Genomic DNA, 17,629 nt, shown 5'->3' on the forward strand with positions numbered 1-17,629 from the left:
TTCCAAAATTTAAAAATGTATTTGTCAAAAATATTACATAATGAATTCACTGGTAAATCCTTTTGAAGATCCAGCTGTTCCATAATCTGGATATAAAAGCCTGGAAGGGTCTTTAGCAGGTACCCTATTGCCACTCTTATTTTCTGATTTGTTGGATTCAATAGACGATGCGCTTTCTCCACGGTTAAGGAAGGCTGAAATAATATTATATGTTAGAACTCAAGGTTGAAAGTGTTTTTCACCTAATACAGGATACTATAAGTTTATCTTACGATTGATTGTAATTAGAGGAAGAAACATATTATTTTACCTTAAAGCTAAGAGTGGCATTAAAACTCAATGGTAAGCAAAAAAAAAAATGCTAAAGATGTGGGACTCAATCCTTCTTAACCCACTCCTCTTTGAGATAAAATTTAGCTTGTGCCTTAACGAAAGTAATACGAATCTTGTATTGCACAACTTGGGCTCTTTACCTTAATGCTTGGAGCACGAACGTTCTCCTCTGTGCGTATTTGCTTTAAACTACGGGGTATTCAGTATAACTGGAAACGCCAAAACTGCGGTTAGAATTTCGTGAAGCATACTCTTGATTAAATAGTAAAATCACAAAAATATTTTTCTTTTTTATATTATACACAGCTTTCGCCAAAGAACGAATTAAGATTTGGCGATTAAGGGGAGCAGCCGTTCTCTCATATTTGAGGTATTTTTTTTTTAAGTTTTAACGGCACTCTTTACTTTCGTGTGAAAAGCTAGCTTATTTTCATTAATTTCTGTTATTCATTTAGAATAGTTACAGTCGACTTTCTCAAACGTATTTAGTATAAAAGCAATATAGCTCGATGATTACTAGTGGTTTATATACTGTTTACCGTGAAAAACATTCAAACTGAGAGTTTTGTGGCTTAAAGCAAATACAACTATTTTTTTTATTTTCATTATTGCATTGAAATAATTCATTTTGTTCATAATTCTAGAAAATCTATTATTATTTATCATTAATCAGTCTAGTTTCGCTAGTCTCATGCAAAAACATTTCTATTCCTCTCAAATACGTGGAAAATCAATGGGTGAATCATTTATGAATATGTTAATTCAGAATAATATGCCTTTCAAAACGAAATTGAAAGTCACATATGGATTTATTCTAAAAAACGCGTTTTTCCCTTTGAACGGGATCAGTATAATGATTTCTTGTTTTATTTTATCTCATGACAAGGGAAAAACACACTGTTCCAAATTTATGTTGTTTTCAGCAAAGTGCAGATGATAAGTGTGAATCAGCCTCGTATTTGTTTAAATCAATATTTTTTTTTTAAGTTTGGATTAGTTATTCTTTCAAAAAGATTTGTTGACTTATTATGTGAGTAACTTTTGACAATATTATGCTGACTTAAGTTAAGAAAGTAGGACATTCTAATTTTGAAATTGTATCAATGGATTAAAATTTGGACGTAATCTTTGTTTAATATTTTAAATGCAACCTTTGACTAAGTGTATTTTCCCATTTAATCTTTGAGGATTTACATTACTAGAAGACGCAAATTACAATGCAAATGGTGGGCAAAAAGGAGGGTGAGCATTAAAGAGAAACAAGTTCGAAAAAAATGAACGATTCTAGCCCCGCAATTCAAACAACTACATTTTCTCACATGGCACGGAAGACGCTTATCAATAAAACTGACTAACGAGTAATCAGTATCTTAATAATAAAAAGTATAGTATGTATTAATTTTTTTTTTTAGCTTAAAGGGAAGACGTCATAATATTTGACACATTTGAGTAAAATTACATTGACGAATTCGAGAAGATTTTCTATTGGTACAAAATTTAAAGGCTGTCCTAGCCAAGTGCTGGATTTCGGATTCTTTGTCCGAGAGGGCGGGGGTTCAAATCCTAACAAATCCTAATATACCATGTTATTCGTTTTGGAACGGGGATCAGTGGGGCGACTCTGTAAGCTCAACCAGAGTCGAACCAACTCTAAATGGGTAACTACAGAAATCTGGAGAAAGTAAACAGGAAGGGTGTGCGAAAGCACAGTATTAATGTCCCCCAACCCCCTATTACACTTCGTCGCTGTAGGTCCAAAAAACGAAAATCAGCACCGTCGATAGGGACTGTAAAATCAAATGCATTATCCTTTACCTTTACCTTTTTTACAAAATTTATGATCGCCTATATGGGCAAACTGGTGTAGGTAAATAGATACGTAATATATTTTATAAAGATCGTATTTGGTATGTAAACAATGGTGCTAACCACGGTATTTCCCCTAATCCGCTTATTTCTCCCTTATAGATTTAAAAAACTATGTTTTTTTGTCCTGTTTTTTATGAAACAATAAAAAAAAACTAAATTGTTCCCACCTGAAGTTTGGAAAATACATGTTACCCTTCCCCTTACCCCACCGCCTTGTAAGATTTTCAGAAGTTGTACCACTGTATATTAGGTATATTTCACCCAGAAATATAAGATGTATTAAGATAGCCTAAAATCTGCCATTCAGTCAAAATAGTATTCTCATACAATTGGCTTAAATTGTACAGTGATTAAAAGGACAGTGATGTCATTTTTGGGGGACAAGGGGGCAGTCGTCCCCCCCCAATAATTTGAAGAAAAAATCATCACATAGCCCGTGCCCCTTGACTCTCCAGATGTAGACCCCTCCCGTCCCCCCAATAAAAATTCTGTGAAACCCTTGCTTATAGTAGTTATACTCCTTAAAAGGTATCTAATATACACAGCTCTATGTTCAACTTCCGTATTGATGCATTGCATTATGAATGTATGTATCAGCAATTCGGAAAGCCTTTATTTACAGAGTGTTGACTACAGTTCTAAGTCTAGAAAATCTACTTTTACACAAGGGTCAAATAATTCCTCACCTCTCTTCTCTCCATTCCTTGCACCAAGTTTAATTGAATACAAAGGAACTACAGCAGCACAGCCAACTACAAGAGGTAGCAAAATACCAATCGCTAGAATGTTTCTGTAGTACCATTGGCATGATGGATTGCAAAATGAGCTTAAAAGAAGAAAAAGGTTACCTTAAGTTAGTCCACCTTTACATTTCAGAGCTAGTAATTTGTTATGTTTTTTTAATTAATTTAAAAAAACTTTTTCCACAAACAAGTTTTCCAAAGAAAAGTAAAACGCTCCATATAACCGAGTCAAACTCAAAACGAGCAAAAACAAACATGGGTAGGGCTGTCAACCCCCATTTCTTCTCAAGACCAGAACATAATTTACAATTTACTGAAAAAAATATTTTGTAAATGTTTTTACTTTTTTGACCTTAATAAATAAAAAATTATTTAAACTTTAAGGAAAAATGTCAGTATATGCATATTAAACTAAACATCCACGGTTATTTTTTCAGTGTGTTTTGGCTGTGTTTTGGCTTGGGGAGGCTTGGTTGCCCTCCCTTTTTTTGACTCTTGAACAGGGCACTAGAACTTCCAACTTCCGATAAAATGAGTATCATCCAAAGTTTATACGATTCGCCGTTCCATAATAGCCTTATATACCCGGGCATAACTTACAACCCTTGCTCCTGGGACTTTGGGGGGGGGGTTTCCACCCTGGAGTCATTGTTATATGCTTTCTAGACTATTGTGAGCAAAATGGCTATCTCACAATTTCGATCAGATGTATCTTGGAAAAATAGGATGTATGAGGGGGTGGGGGGTCTCCTCCACCACTTTTGAAGATTAAAAGGGAACTAGAAGTTTACATTTCCAATCAAATGAGCCTCCTCTAAAGTTAATGCGATCACAACTTCCATAAAAACCTTATATACTTCCAGGACATAACTTATAACCCTTGCCCCCAGACTCTGGGGGGGGGGGGTTGTGTCGACCCAGAAGGTCTTTTTATGTTATCTTCGGAGTATTGTTTTTTGAGCATATAGCTAACTCAAAATTTCTATGGGATGCATTTTGGGAAAAGAGGACATGACGTGGGGGGGGGTAATAATAGTTGCCCTCCGATCCCTTTGACTCTTATAAAGGGTAAATGAAGTTGTGATTTCTAATCCAATGGACCCCCTCCAAAGTTTATTACGACCTGCCTTTCCTTAAAAACCTTTTGGAAACTGATGGTTATGGGAGAGGAGTTATTACGTCCTCAAAGACGTAATAAATGAACCTTTCAACTACGCTGAAGAAAATGGCTATCCCAAAAATTTAATTTGATGTGTTTGGGGGAAATAATGGGCGTAGGGGGGCTAATTCCCTTCAATATCTTTCGACTATTGAAAAGGGCATTAGAACTTCTGATTACCAAACCAATAAGCCCCTTCCGAAGTTTGTAAGACCACTCCCTTTGTGAAAACCTTATATGGCCCAGATCACAACTTACAACCCTTGTCCTGAGCACTGTGGGTGGGGAGGGGTGTCATTTCAAAAGACATAATTTACGGATCTTCCAACTATGCTGGACAAAATGGATATCTAAAAATTTTGATTGGATGTATTTGGGGAAATGATGGGCATGAGAGGTGGACTACCTCCATTTACTTTTAACTATTAAAAAGGGCACTAGCTCTTTCAATTTCCAATCGAATGAGCTCTTTTTAAAGTTTCTACGACAACTCCTTCTACATGAAGTGCCTTGGTCTAAACTAAAAAAAAATTGACCACATCGCTCTCTGCTTAGGCAGCGCAATTGCGATGCTTAGGATAATATAATGTCCTCTCTATTTATGCTGTTAATTTATAAAATTAGAAGTAGGCTCATTTGAAACAAGGAAACGTGGTAACAGCGGGCTGCTTTGCATGACAGTTTATTTATTTATTTTTTTTGGGGGGGGGGATTCGTAAGATTTTTACCGTTTTTGGATGGAAACAAATTTTTTTGTTGTTTTTGCTTTCGTAGTTATACTTACGGCTCAGTTTGATTTATTGGTTGATTTCCAGGGAATTCTTTTTTCGCTTGTTTTAAGTTGTAATATTCATTTTTATGTATTTCTATTGCTATATGTATGAGCACGATTGTCTTAGAAACCTAAAAAAGGCTCATTCGATTGGAAATTCAAGGGGCTAGTGCCTTTTTAATTTTAGAATGTGGTTGGAGGGCAACTAACCTCCTTTACCTCTACCACCATTTCCCCAAACACGCCCAATCAAAATTTTTAGATAGCAACTTTGTTCAGTGTAATTAAAAGATTGAGAAATTATGTCTTTGAGGTTGAAATCCCTCCCCCACAACCCTCAGGGCAAGGTTTGTAAGTTATGCCTTGGGGGCATATAAGGTTTTGTATAGAAAGGGTGGTCGTATAAAATTCAGTGGGGGCTCAAGTTCTGATAATCTTCTTAAGATTCAAAGTAATCGGAAGGTTACTATACAAAACCCCGACTTCTACAAAACCTCGTACTTCCCGAATTCATCTGATAGAAATTTTGAGATGGCCATCTGTTGTCGTGGAAAACCAAAAAAGGCTCAATCGACTGGAAACTGAACGGGCCTTTTTAAATAGTCAAAAGTGATTGGAGGATTACAAGCCCCCCCCACGCCCTTCAATCCCCAAAACAGATCAAAATTCCCCCCTCCCACACACAGACAGCCCTCAAGCAAGTGTTGTAAGTTATGCCCTGAGGGCATATAAGGTTTTATGGAAAGAGGGGCTGCATAAACTTTGGAGGGGAGTGATTGAATTGGAAATCAAAAGTTCCAGTTTCTTTTCTAAGAGTCAAAGTGATCAGGGGCAGCCAACCTCCCCCTCCTACGTCGTATTGTCTACAAATACAGTCCGATAAAAATTTTGAGGTAACCATTTGTTCAAAACTAGTCCAAAGATCATATAATAAGGCATTTGGGGTGGACGAGATCCCCCAGAGTCTAGGGGTAAGTGTTGTAAGTTATACCCCAGGAATACAATAGGTTTTTAAGGAAGGGGTGGTTGTGAGAACTGTAGACGAGGATCATTTGATTTGAAATGTATAGTTCTAGTTTCCTTTTAAGAGTCAAACATGATGAAGAGCAACTAGCCCCCATCCCTGACATCTTCTTTTCCCAAAACGTATTCAACTGAAATTTTGAGATAGCCATTTTGTTACCAATAGTCCAAAAATCATATAACAATGTCTTTAGGGTGAACACAATTCCCCAGAGCCCATGGGCAAGGGTTGTAAGTTATGCCCGGGGCATATAAGATTTTTATGGGAGGGATAGTCGTATAAACTTTGGATCGGATGGAGCTCATTTGATTGGAAGTCGGAAGTCTTATTGCCATTCCTTAAAATCAAAAGTGAATGGAAGGAAATCAGCCCTCCAAGGTTCTCTCCCCAAAACATATCCGATCGAAATCTTAAGAGAGCTATTTTGTTAAGCATTGTTGAATGGTCCAGTAATTATGTCTTTGGGGATGTCAAGCTCCCAAAATCCCTCAGAACAAGGGCTGTAAGCTAGGCAATTCAATGATTGTCAAAAGGGTGCAACAAGGGAATAACTGAGTATATTAACTTGGAAAATTCAGGAAATGATAAGGGAGATGATCAAAAAGGTACCACAGAGCTACCAATTCTACTACAACTACCACCACCACTACTACCATACTACTTAATTTATAGTATTAAGGGGAATTTTGAACTAAATCAAAAGACGCTATGTGCACGCACACTGTCAACATAGCGTATCTCGAGAATTGATTTGGGTATTAATTTGGTACTGAAAGGCGTAGATTATTTCACCAAAAGGCAATATATAGACACTGTTGCTAATACTATTGTTACTGCCACATTTACTATTACTACTACTGCTACCACTACTACTACTACTACTACTACTACTACTACTACTACTACTTCTATCACAACTACTTGTAGGGCTAAGAGTATTGAGATGAAAATATCAAATAGCATGTGAACATGCAGGCTATCGAAAAGACATATCCAATCGGGTTGAAGAGAAACATGGATACAGCGTGATCAGACTGGTATGTTCAACGCAAAGTGTTCCGAGGTCTTCCCCTTCTTCGACTTCGGTTTGGGTGCCAATGTAAAGTGGTTTTTTGGATCTGAGCGTCCTGCATTCGGAGAAAATGGTCCAAGTATCTCCACCTCCGAGCCCTAATGATATCTTTCACTAGAGGCTGGTTGGCAAGTTTCCGGACTTTTTTATTTGTGATTCTGTCTGAGCAATGAATACTTAAATTCTTCGATGGCAATTATTTTCGAATGCAAGGATCTCTTTTTCTGTTGCTGGTTTAAACTCCAAGTTTCGGCGGCGTAAAGGAGGATCAGGATGACGTTGCTGTTGAACAGACGGAACTTAAGCCCAATCGAGTAGTTTTTAGACTTCCATATGTGCTTGAGCAAATAGAATGCCTTGTTCCCCTGACCTATTCTGGTCATTATCTCTTTAAATGCTGATCCCGTATTCTCCACTATGCTTTATCTGAATTCCACAACCTGTTCGATTTCCTCATTTCCACATCTGATAAGAAGTGGGGAATCAGTAGTCGTCATTGTTTTGGTTTTTCTCGAATTTATTCCTAGGCCAAGTTGGCTTGCTTTTTCGCTGACCCTGTTTAGAAGTTCTTGTAGACGTTGTTTTCACGATTGTAGCATTGTAATGTCATCTGCAAAGTCTAGGTTATCAACTGTCACTTCGGCAGAATGTTTAATACCATCGGTCACGGAGTTGTAGGGAATAAAATCGATGAATATCACGACAAGTAACGGCGACGGTACACAGCCTTGTTTGACGCCAGATAGAATTCGAAAGTATCGGGTTTGGCGTTCGGGTGTCTTGATGAAGTACTCACTGTCCTCGTAAAGAGCTATGATAATTGCAATTATTTTACTTGAAATCCCGTAACAAAAAGGATTTTCCAAAAACTTGCCCCATCTACAGAGTTGCCCGATCAGCACTGTCATAGCAATCGCTAATTGTATTAAGTTGAAACTTCTAGGACTTAATAAGAGGGATGTCCTACTGAGCGAAAGTCAATGGTTAATACTACTAATAGGTAATAGGTTAATACTACTACTGCTAGAAGTACTACCGTTATTTAATATTATAACTAGTAATATCAGTACTACTACTGTGACTACCATTACAACTATGCCCAAGGGTGTGAAGGTGGAATTTTCCAAAAATTTTGAGGGGAAGATGAACTGAATCAGAACACGCCCTCTGTATGCAAATTGTCAAAAGGGTATAACAGCAATGGCTTAGGAACAGTTTGGTGAGTGAAGTTGAAACTAAGAGGGCTTGTTGTGAGGGATTTTGAACTAACAAAAAGAAAATATTTGGCTCTTAATGCTACTGCTTCTACTCACACTACTGCTACTGTTACTATTATTACTACTTCTGTTACTACTACTGCCACTAAATCCTAAGCTACTACAATTAATTTTACCGGTACTACTGCTACTGCTACTGCTATTAAAGCTAAGGATATTAAGGCGATAAATTTGGGAGTTGTAGAAACTGTATGGATCTACCTAAGAAAACACAATGCTCACACAGGTTGTCGAGTGGACGCATCAGAAATGCTTCAGGAACGGTTGATGGTATATATTAAGCTTATCTTTCAGCCTGTGTTGAATGAGGATGTGGAAGAAACCAGAGGTGCTATTCGCGTACTGCTACTAATGCTGCTACAGCCATTGCTACTGCGTAAGCTAGGGTATTAAGGTAAACCTTTTGAGGAATATTAAGGTGGATGTTGAACTAAATCAAAACAAATCCTGAGCATGTGTACTTTCAAAAAGGTGATAAAGCAATATTTGAAGAACAACATCTATTATTAATTTAGACCTTTAAAGGTGAGTTCTGGGGGATTTTGAACTAGCCAGAAGGCCGTATATGTATATTTTTAATGGTACCACTACAGTTACTATAACTATTGACGCTAAGGATATTAAGATAAAACTTTTAAGGAACTCTTAGGAGTTTCAATTAAACGAAAAAACTGTATGAAACCAGATTTTCAAAAGAGCATATAAGCAATATCATAGGCAGCGCCACCTTATAATAGCTAGAAATATCATTGAAACTTTTAAAGGAGCTAATTCGATACAAATTGAAAGTTCTGGTGCCCTTTGTAAAAGTAAAAAGAGACTGGAGGGCAATCAGTCCATCTCTCAAGCCCATTCGTTTTTCAAATGCTTCCAGTCAAAATCTTAAGACAGCCATTTTCTTCAGCATAGCAGAACGATCCAGCAACTAAGTCTTTATGGATGTTAGGCATGTCAACCCCCCACTATTGTGTTTATGGTTACCAATAAGTCCCCTCATCAATATATCGAGAAGGATTGGGGGTATCAAGTTGAAACTTTCGGATATACTACTGTTTCTATTTCTGCTCTTACAATTTAAATAAATAAAGAGAATGTAAACGTATCCAGGTTTTTAAAGAGCATAGATATAATATCTTGGGAAAGATATTAAGTTTTATTTTTCCGGTCAACTTCAGAAGCTGTAAATACAATTAAAAAATACTGTTTTTGTCAATATTAAAAATTGTTGAAAAAGTTTCTTCAACATACAAATAGCAGCCCAGACTATGGATTTCTATAGAAAAAAAAATGAAAAGATATAAAATATTATTCTTTCCATGAAAAAGACTATGTCAGTAAAAATGAACAAAAATCAATTTAAAAACTGTTTCTACAAAACAAGTTTTTCAAGGAAAAGTAAAGAGTTCTGTGAATCCAAGAATGAACAGAAATAAAGTCAAGTAATTTTCCAAGCATAAAACTACCAAAAATCACTATCAATAAATAATTGCTACTCAAAATGAACAAAAATAGGTAGTGCCATAGTATTGCCTAAGTAAGGATCAATGTCGGCTAGTGCCCTTTTTTATTGTCAAAAGTGATTGGAGAGCACACTCCCCCGCACGCCCACCATTTCCACAAACACATTCAATCAACATTTCGAGATGGCCGTTTTGTTCAACACAGCTGAAAGATCCAAAAATTATGTCTTCGAGGACGACAATCCCCTGCTCTTCTTGAGATTCAGAGTGATCGAAGTGTGAATAACCCATCCCCACACCTTGTATTTTTCCGAAATCTATCTGATAGCAATTTCGAGATGGCCATTTGTTGTCGAAGAAACTTCGAAAACAGCAAAGGGCTGCAAGTTGTGCCCTGGGGGCAGATAAAGTATATATAGAAACAGTGACCGCATAACCTTCGGAGGGGGCAAATTGTATTGGTGAGTGGAAGCGGATCGAAGGGTCTGAGGATCCCTCCCGCCCCCACCTCTTATTTCCAAAAATGCACCTGATTTTAATTTTGAGATGGCCATTTGCTGTCAGAGAAACCTCGAAAACAGCCGATTAGAAATTGAAAGGGTCAGTGCCCTTTAGAATAGTTGAAAGTGATTGGAGGACAACCTACCCCCTCCCACGCCCACCATTTCCCAAACACATCCATAAAATTTTTTGATATATCCATTTTGTTCAACGTAATTGAAAGGTCTGGAAATTATATCGTTGAGGATGGCCTCCCCCCCCCACAGCCCTCAGGGCAAGAGTTTTAAGTTAAACCCTGGGGGCATATAAGGTATAAAAAGGGCAATTGTATAAACTTAGGGGGGGGGGCTAATTGGACTCGTAATCAGAAGTTCTAGTGGATTTTCAAGACTTAGAGGGATTGGATGGTGGATCCCCCTCTCCATTATTACCTCGTATTTTCCCGAAATGTATCTGATAGAAATTTTGAGACGGCCATATGTTGTGGTAGAAACTTCGAAAACAGTTCATTCGATTACAAATTAAAATGGCCAGTGTCCTTTTTAATAACTGAAAGTGATTGGAGGGCATCTAACCCCCTCCCTCACTCACCATCAGTTCAAACACATCCAATAAAAATTTTGAGACAGTAATTTTGTTCAACGCAATTGAAATGGAAGGAAATTGTGTTTTTGAGGACGACCTCCCTCCACAGCCCTCAGGGCAAGGTAAGTTTATGCCCTCTGGGAAATATAACGTACATATATAAAGGGTGATCGTACAAGCTTCGGAGGATGCTCGTTAGATTGGTAGTCAGAAGTTCTAGTGTCATTTTTATGATTCAGCGTCATCGGAGGGTGGATACTCCCCTCTAAAACCAGGTATTTTCCTGTGATACATCTGATAGAAACTTTTAGATGGCCCAGAGCACAATTTTCGCTTTACTGATAACAGAATACGTTTGAAATGTTTTCACATTTCTTACTTTCATAAATTAAAATTATCAAAACCTTAACGAGGTAATGCTTTCTTTCTTTCATAAATGAAAAATTATCAAAAATTTATCGAAGAAATGTCAGTATACGTCAATTTCACTGACAATCCACGGTCATTTTTTTTTCAGTAAAGCCCAAATCGTGTTCTGGTCTCGAGAAGGTATAGGGGTTATCAGCCCTACTCATGCCAACTTTTGCTTTTTTCGAGTTTGACTCGGTTATTTACGGTAATTTCTGTTCATTTTGAGTTTCATTTGACTATCGATGATGATTTGTCGTATTTTTACGCTTTGAAGATGATTTAACTTTATTTTTGCTCATTCTTGGCTTAATGGAGCTCTTTCTTATTCTTTGAAAAACTTGTCTTGTGGAAAAAGTTGTTTAAATCAATACTATTAATAGACGCACAGTAAAGTTGACACATTAGCCTTGACAAGCAACATGTATTCTGGGCTTTTTTTCTCTTTTGTTAGAAATTTTTTACGCAAATTAAACTTTTTTTCTCGGTAATTCAATTTCCTTTCCTTACAAGAATTTCCTGTGAAACTTTCAGGTTCTGTTTAATATATGAGTTGGAGAGGAAATTTGTTTTGGTGAACAAAATTTAACAAGAGACGTAGTCCATATTATTTTTTAAAGATATTTCACGAAATTGAAGCATAAAGAAGCTTTATTATTTAAGAATTAACGACGGTTCTTGACTACTAAGGTCCCTGCGTCGGCCCTGCAGTGCATTACTGCAGCGTGATTCGATCTCTGGGTCCCGTATTACCAAGCTAAGGTCAAACCCATTGCGCAACCACAGGACATAAAGAAGCTTTGTGCATCGGGTCAAACCACATTTAAACATGTTTTGGTTCTTAAATGGCAACCATAAAGAAGATGTATTGCAAAATATAGTGTTGATTCCAGGATATAAACAACAAGATAATAAAATTAACAGAATAGCTTTGTAATTTGCAGCTAAGTACTAAGCACAAATTATATACCGAATATACCTCCATTGATATGTTCGTTGGTTTTTGGATAAGGATCATAATTCTATATTTCAATTGTATGTCATTAAATTTGATTTTTGGAATTTCAACCGTAGTTTATTTTAAGACTCTGATTACTTGATTATTCATTCTGTCTATAATTATGAAACTCTAAAATCTTAGATTTTGATTGTCACCAAGAAACAAAGTAAATGACGAATTTCCATTTGAACATTTGTCAGGTTGCGAAATCTTGCCAAAATTTTACTATTTTAGCCAACTTAACATCTGAACTTAATAGCAACATAACAAGATGTAAATAATTGCTTTCCATTAGATCCAATGCACACTTGCTAAGGAATGGAATTTATTTTCCTTCCCTAAGTCACAAAAGTTGACATTAAACCGGTACTTACTTTTATATTCACGAGTAAATGCTTAGTATAATCGCATCCCCCGCTCTTATAAATCTCATGGAAAATATAATGAAGGAGTTAATATAAAGTTTAAGGTAAGAGTTCAAGAGAATTATCTCCAGGGTGATAAACTTTACGATTTGATCCGTCTTAAACTGTATACAGGGGCTCATTAAAACTGAAAGCTTAGGAATACTGTTTCCTAATAGTTGTTTATTTTCGAAAAGTACGAGAATTTTTCATTTATTGATTGGTTCAGCCAGTTTCTACTATCTTGAAGGAAATTTTTGCCTACTGCATTTTTTTTTTACAAGTAAAAATAAACAATTTGTTCTGAGGCAGTTAAGTACAATGCAGTCCATTCAAAATTTATCAATATAGCATCATAATACCAGTGATATTAAAGTACTTTGAAAAAGGTATTTCAAATACAAATACAAAATATTCAGGTTTAAAACTATTTAAATACGTATTTCAAATACTAAGCCTAAGATATAGTTGGTATTTACATACCCAAATACGTATTCAGATACTCAAATACATGACCTATGGAGTCCAAAAGTAGGAGACCAAACGTAGTTAAGATCGTTTCAACGTTCTTATGATAAATAAACAAATTAATCTCTTAACATTACGAAGCAGACGATCATACACAAGATAGAATAAGATTACAAAGGGAAATTATTAGCTCCCTTATCATGAGCTTAGTATTATTAGGAGAGTATTTTTAGTTAACACTTTTATTAGCTATTGGCAGAGGCAACTTTTCACAACTTCCTAAAACAACTTAGGGAGTATAATTTATAATGTACTTTCCTTCCAGCTTATTTCTTTTGCATGTTAGGATCGAACCGCCGACTGAGAGAAGACGCTCAGCTGGTGCAAACGTCCCAGTACATACGCTATATTTTCTGAATTACTTCAAAACTGTATCTATCTTTGCATCTATTACCAGTAAGTAACAACAAATCTACTTTCAAAAACAAGTTAATCTACTCATTCGGTCCCAAGTTCTCGTTCTCGACCTCCTTGAACGAGAATAGACCAGTATTTTTCGGGTTAGGGTATACTTTCAGTAGCTAGAGGGGATGGCTGGTTTTTGTTGGCAGTTCTTTCTTGACCTTTAACAAGTATTGTCATCTTCACCCAGTATTGCCTCCATCAGAACGGTTTTCTCGTCCTCAGGAACCATCTTACTTTGAGATCTAGGTGAGTACCTCTGACAGAAGCAAACTCTCTGAAGATACCATTTTTAAAGTCTAGCGAGAAAAGGCTCGGAAAACGTTTCTTGAGGCCATCTAGATTTTCTTATACAAGAGTATTTGCATGTTTGAGAGCACCCAAACGTTTCATGCCTCCCGGATTCTTTTTTAGTCCTATCATAAAGGGTGATTCCTCGGCTGGAAAACAATCCTTATTATCTTGCATTTTTGTTAAGGCTCGTTGACTTTCACATATTCAACCAACAGCTCAATTTCCGCACTTTTCTTGTACCTTTAGTTCTTAGTACCTTGAGTCTTAGCACCTTTAGTTCATCTCAGCCATATGTCTCCTATATGTCAGCTATATGTCAGTTTATATGTCTCCTAGATGGTCATGACTCACCTTATAGCCACATACATTGAATACCATCATGTGCTATTTGGAGAAACAAATAGCTTTACCATTAATTCTCTTAATTTGTCTAAAGATTTAGTACTCCAGCAAGTTGTGTTCCATAAGGTCTGAAATTTTGTAAATTCTACTCTACTAAGCCTTTTGTATGGTTCCCAAGTAAGACCTCTTTCAGCATCTACAGTTGATGCCATTTACAGCATATAGCTGCAGCAGCATAGATGGTCTGGAAAATGGTAATCATTGTTCATTTTAGTCTGAGCAGGACTACTGGTTAGGATCCTACCCAGTGACCCTATTTCGACTACTTCAGGAGCACTGCTTCATAAGACTGTTGCTGAACAGTGACATTGTGCTCTTCTTAGGAGTCAATTTCATCAGATCTACCATTGAATTCATCACTTTCAATTGCCGCCGGGGCTCTATATTCTTTAAAAGCCTTTAGAAAGTTTATATTCTATTCTCTCTAAAAGCCTTTAGAAAGTGTAATCATGAGTACCAGTAAATCCGTGGTATGCCATAGTTGCATAAAGACTTGTATTCTAAAATATAAAGACTTATAGAATGGAAAACAGCCTCATTGATCAAGAAGTGAAATCAAGAAGTGAGAGGTTGTATGCATAATTTTTATACAATACTAGAACGGGTATATACCAGATTTTGCCTTTGATTAACTCGGAATATCTGTCTCAATTTTTTTTTACACTGGGTAATGGCTTGATGGTCGCAACTACTTGATGAACTACGTTTTGATCTGACTGTACTTTTAGGAGTTATAGGTTATTCTAATTTATACTATGGGGCATGATCGTCTTTTAATAGGATTCCACACACCCATAAAAAACTTTTGGTTGATATAGGTTACAGTTTGTTCTTTATTGTAACTCTTTATTATAAATTTGTTGCTTCATCATGCATAAAATGATTTATTTTAATGTTTCAGTTATTATAAGCAAGAATTGGTTCTTTATTATAATGAAAAATCTTGTACATGAAAAATACAGTTTTTTTGTAAAAAATGATTTTATGATTTCATTTTAAAAAATCATTTTTAATTGCAAAATCTTTTTAACCACATCAGCTTCTTTGCAATGAGCCATTAAACAACTCTCTACGATGTTCCAGTGCCTAGCTGTTCGAGGAGAAAAACAAGAAAGAAAAACAGATGCCGTAAATGCAGAATATTGATGTTGTAGCCACTTTTATGACTTTCGAGCCAATATATTTTCCTTGTTGTTTAAGCCAAGAGACGGCAAGTTTTCTATAGAGGACATTCGGACAAGACAGTTCGAATAATCTTCATGTTGTTTTGATATCGCTCTATTTTTAGTAGTTGTGGGTTATTGTAGTTTTCAATAAAGGGCGTGACTGACTCTTACTAGGTTGCTAGCTACCGCTGCAACCTGGATTATAATTAACCAAACCGATTCTTTTGATAATTTTTTAGTGTATTAACGAATTGATTATCGTATCTTATACATACCCTAATTTCCATACGTCTTCATAAGTCTGACTAAATATTATACAGTAAGAAACAGGGTGTTTTTACCAGAATGTACTAATTCGCATAATTATTTTGAAATAGTCCCACTTTATCAATAGTTCCATGGGAATTATAAGATTACAGTCATTTAAGGTATTGACTCACTCACTCTATATACGCCTACTCTCATATGCAAGAGAAAATTGATAGTGGATTGAGGGCCGGTCTTCATAAAGTAGATTTATGAATCACCAGCCCTTTATAAATTTTTTCACTTAAAAAAACTTCCTATCAAGTAAATTTGCAAAAACCACACTATCCACTTTGTTTGAATTTGGTCGTTTTAATATTCGTTGAATCTTGAAATTCCTTAGATCAAATCCTTACCAATTACTGATATCTACTGAAGACAACAAAGAATCTCGATCAATGCATTTAGTACAAATATACCAATTTAGAAAGCATTTTGTGTTTCAAATACTGGTAAAAAGGATTTAAATATGTATTTGAACTACACAGAAAAAAGAAAAGTACTTAAATTCGTATTTTGAAATAAATAAAAGATGTCGAATACGTATATCACATACACATATTTAAGTACTTGAAAATTCATGGATTATTTATTATTTATTATTATTATTATTGATATTAAAACTTAAAAAGTGCAGATATTATTACGTATATGAGGGGGTTGTCCCCTCCCCTTTAAAATCTTGCTCTTTATGCTAATGTTTAAATTCTGTCCCAATTCTTTAAAAGTGACTCCTGAAACACAAGGGTTGTTTAATTAGAACAATAAGTAACTTTTTCTAAAATGACTAAAAACTTCGGCGCGAAGAGCGAGGTGTTGAGGAGGGGGTAACCCCTCTCATATAAGTAACAATTTCTGTTCGTTTTAAGGTTTAACGTTGCTCCTTACTTTCAGTTGAAAAAACTTGTTTGAAACAGTGAAGCCTTACGGCCTTTGCTATAAATTAAATAAAAAAAGAAATTAAAAGATAAGTAAATAAAAAAAAAACAGAAATTACTCCGTATATGACAGGGGCTGTTCCCTCCTCAACGCCTCGCTCTTTACGCTAAGGTTTGACTCTTTCTCTAAACTCTGCTTTTTAAGACGGGTTAAATTACTTTAGCGTAAAGAGCGGGACGTTGAGGAGGGAACAGCCCATTTCATATACGGATTAATTTCTGTTTGTTTTAAGTTTTAATGTCGTTCCTTACTTTCAGTTAAAAAAAACTTGTTTTTTTTTTATTTTCTGAACGTTTTTGAATTAATACATGTTTTGATTTTGGCTCTCCGCGCATGAATAGTTAAAACAAAATTTGCACATTAATTTTTTGGCTAAATGGCTTTCTCATAGTTTTGATCCGACGATTTTGAGAAAAAAAAGCGAGGGAGGAGGCCCAGTTGCTCTCCAATGCTTTGGTTACTTAAAAGGCAACTAGAACTTTTAATTTTTACGGACGTTTTTATTAGTAAAAAATATACATAACTTACGAATTAACTTACGTAACAAACTTCTAAATTCGTATGTTTTTATTACGTATATATGAGGGGTTTTTCCCTTTTCAATAAATCGCTGTTTACGCTAAAGCTTAAATTTTGTCCCAATTCCTGAAGAATGTCCTCTGAATCACAAAGGCCGTAGAATAAATAGTTGAAATTACTAAGAATACTTTAGCGTAAAGAGCAAGGTATTACGAGGAGATGAACCGTGCATGCGTAATAATTTCTGTTCGTCTTAAGTTTTAATGCTGCTCCTTACTTTCAGTTGAAATTTTTTTTTCGGATTTATTTTTCATTGTTTTTTTTTATAATGCTAGAAAGTCCTGCGCTTCCTTTATAGAAATTCTCCTCCCCAATGACAAATTCCTCCATGGAAAGATCCCCCCACGTAACCCCCTTCCATCAACACCTCCTCCCCCCAACAAAAAACCTGTAAACGTCTGTACAC

At 35.9% G+C, this 17,629-nt stretch overlaps 1 protein-coding gene across 2 annotated transcripts in view; it reads right to left on the bottom strand.

Annotated features, from left to right (window-relative positions):
- The window catches only part of LOC136027224 (major facilitator superfamily domain-containing protein 12-like), an 88,397-nt gene continuing 70,768 nt past the window's right edge, over positions 1 to 17,629 (bottom strand). For both annotated transcript variants that reach the window (XM_065704270.1, XM_065704269.1), the window contains 2 exons: positions 2,889 to 3,028; positions 1 to 194 (listed from right to left, as the gene is read on the bottom strand). In XM_065704270.1, the coding sequence (XP_065560342.1) occupies positions 34 to 194; positions 2,889 to 3,028 (301 nt within the window). In that variant the 3' untranslated portion in view covers positions 1 to 33. The remainder of the gene's footprint in view (positions 195 to 2,888; positions 3,029 to 17,629) is intronic.

The sequence above is a fragment of the Artemia franciscana genome, chromosome 5 (assembly GCF_032884065.1).
Source record: "Artemia franciscana chromosome 5, ASM3288406v1, whole genome shotgun sequence".
NCBI classification, from domain to species: Eukaryota; Metazoa; Arthropoda; class Branchiopoda; order Anostraca; family Artemiidae; genus Artemia; species Artemia franciscana.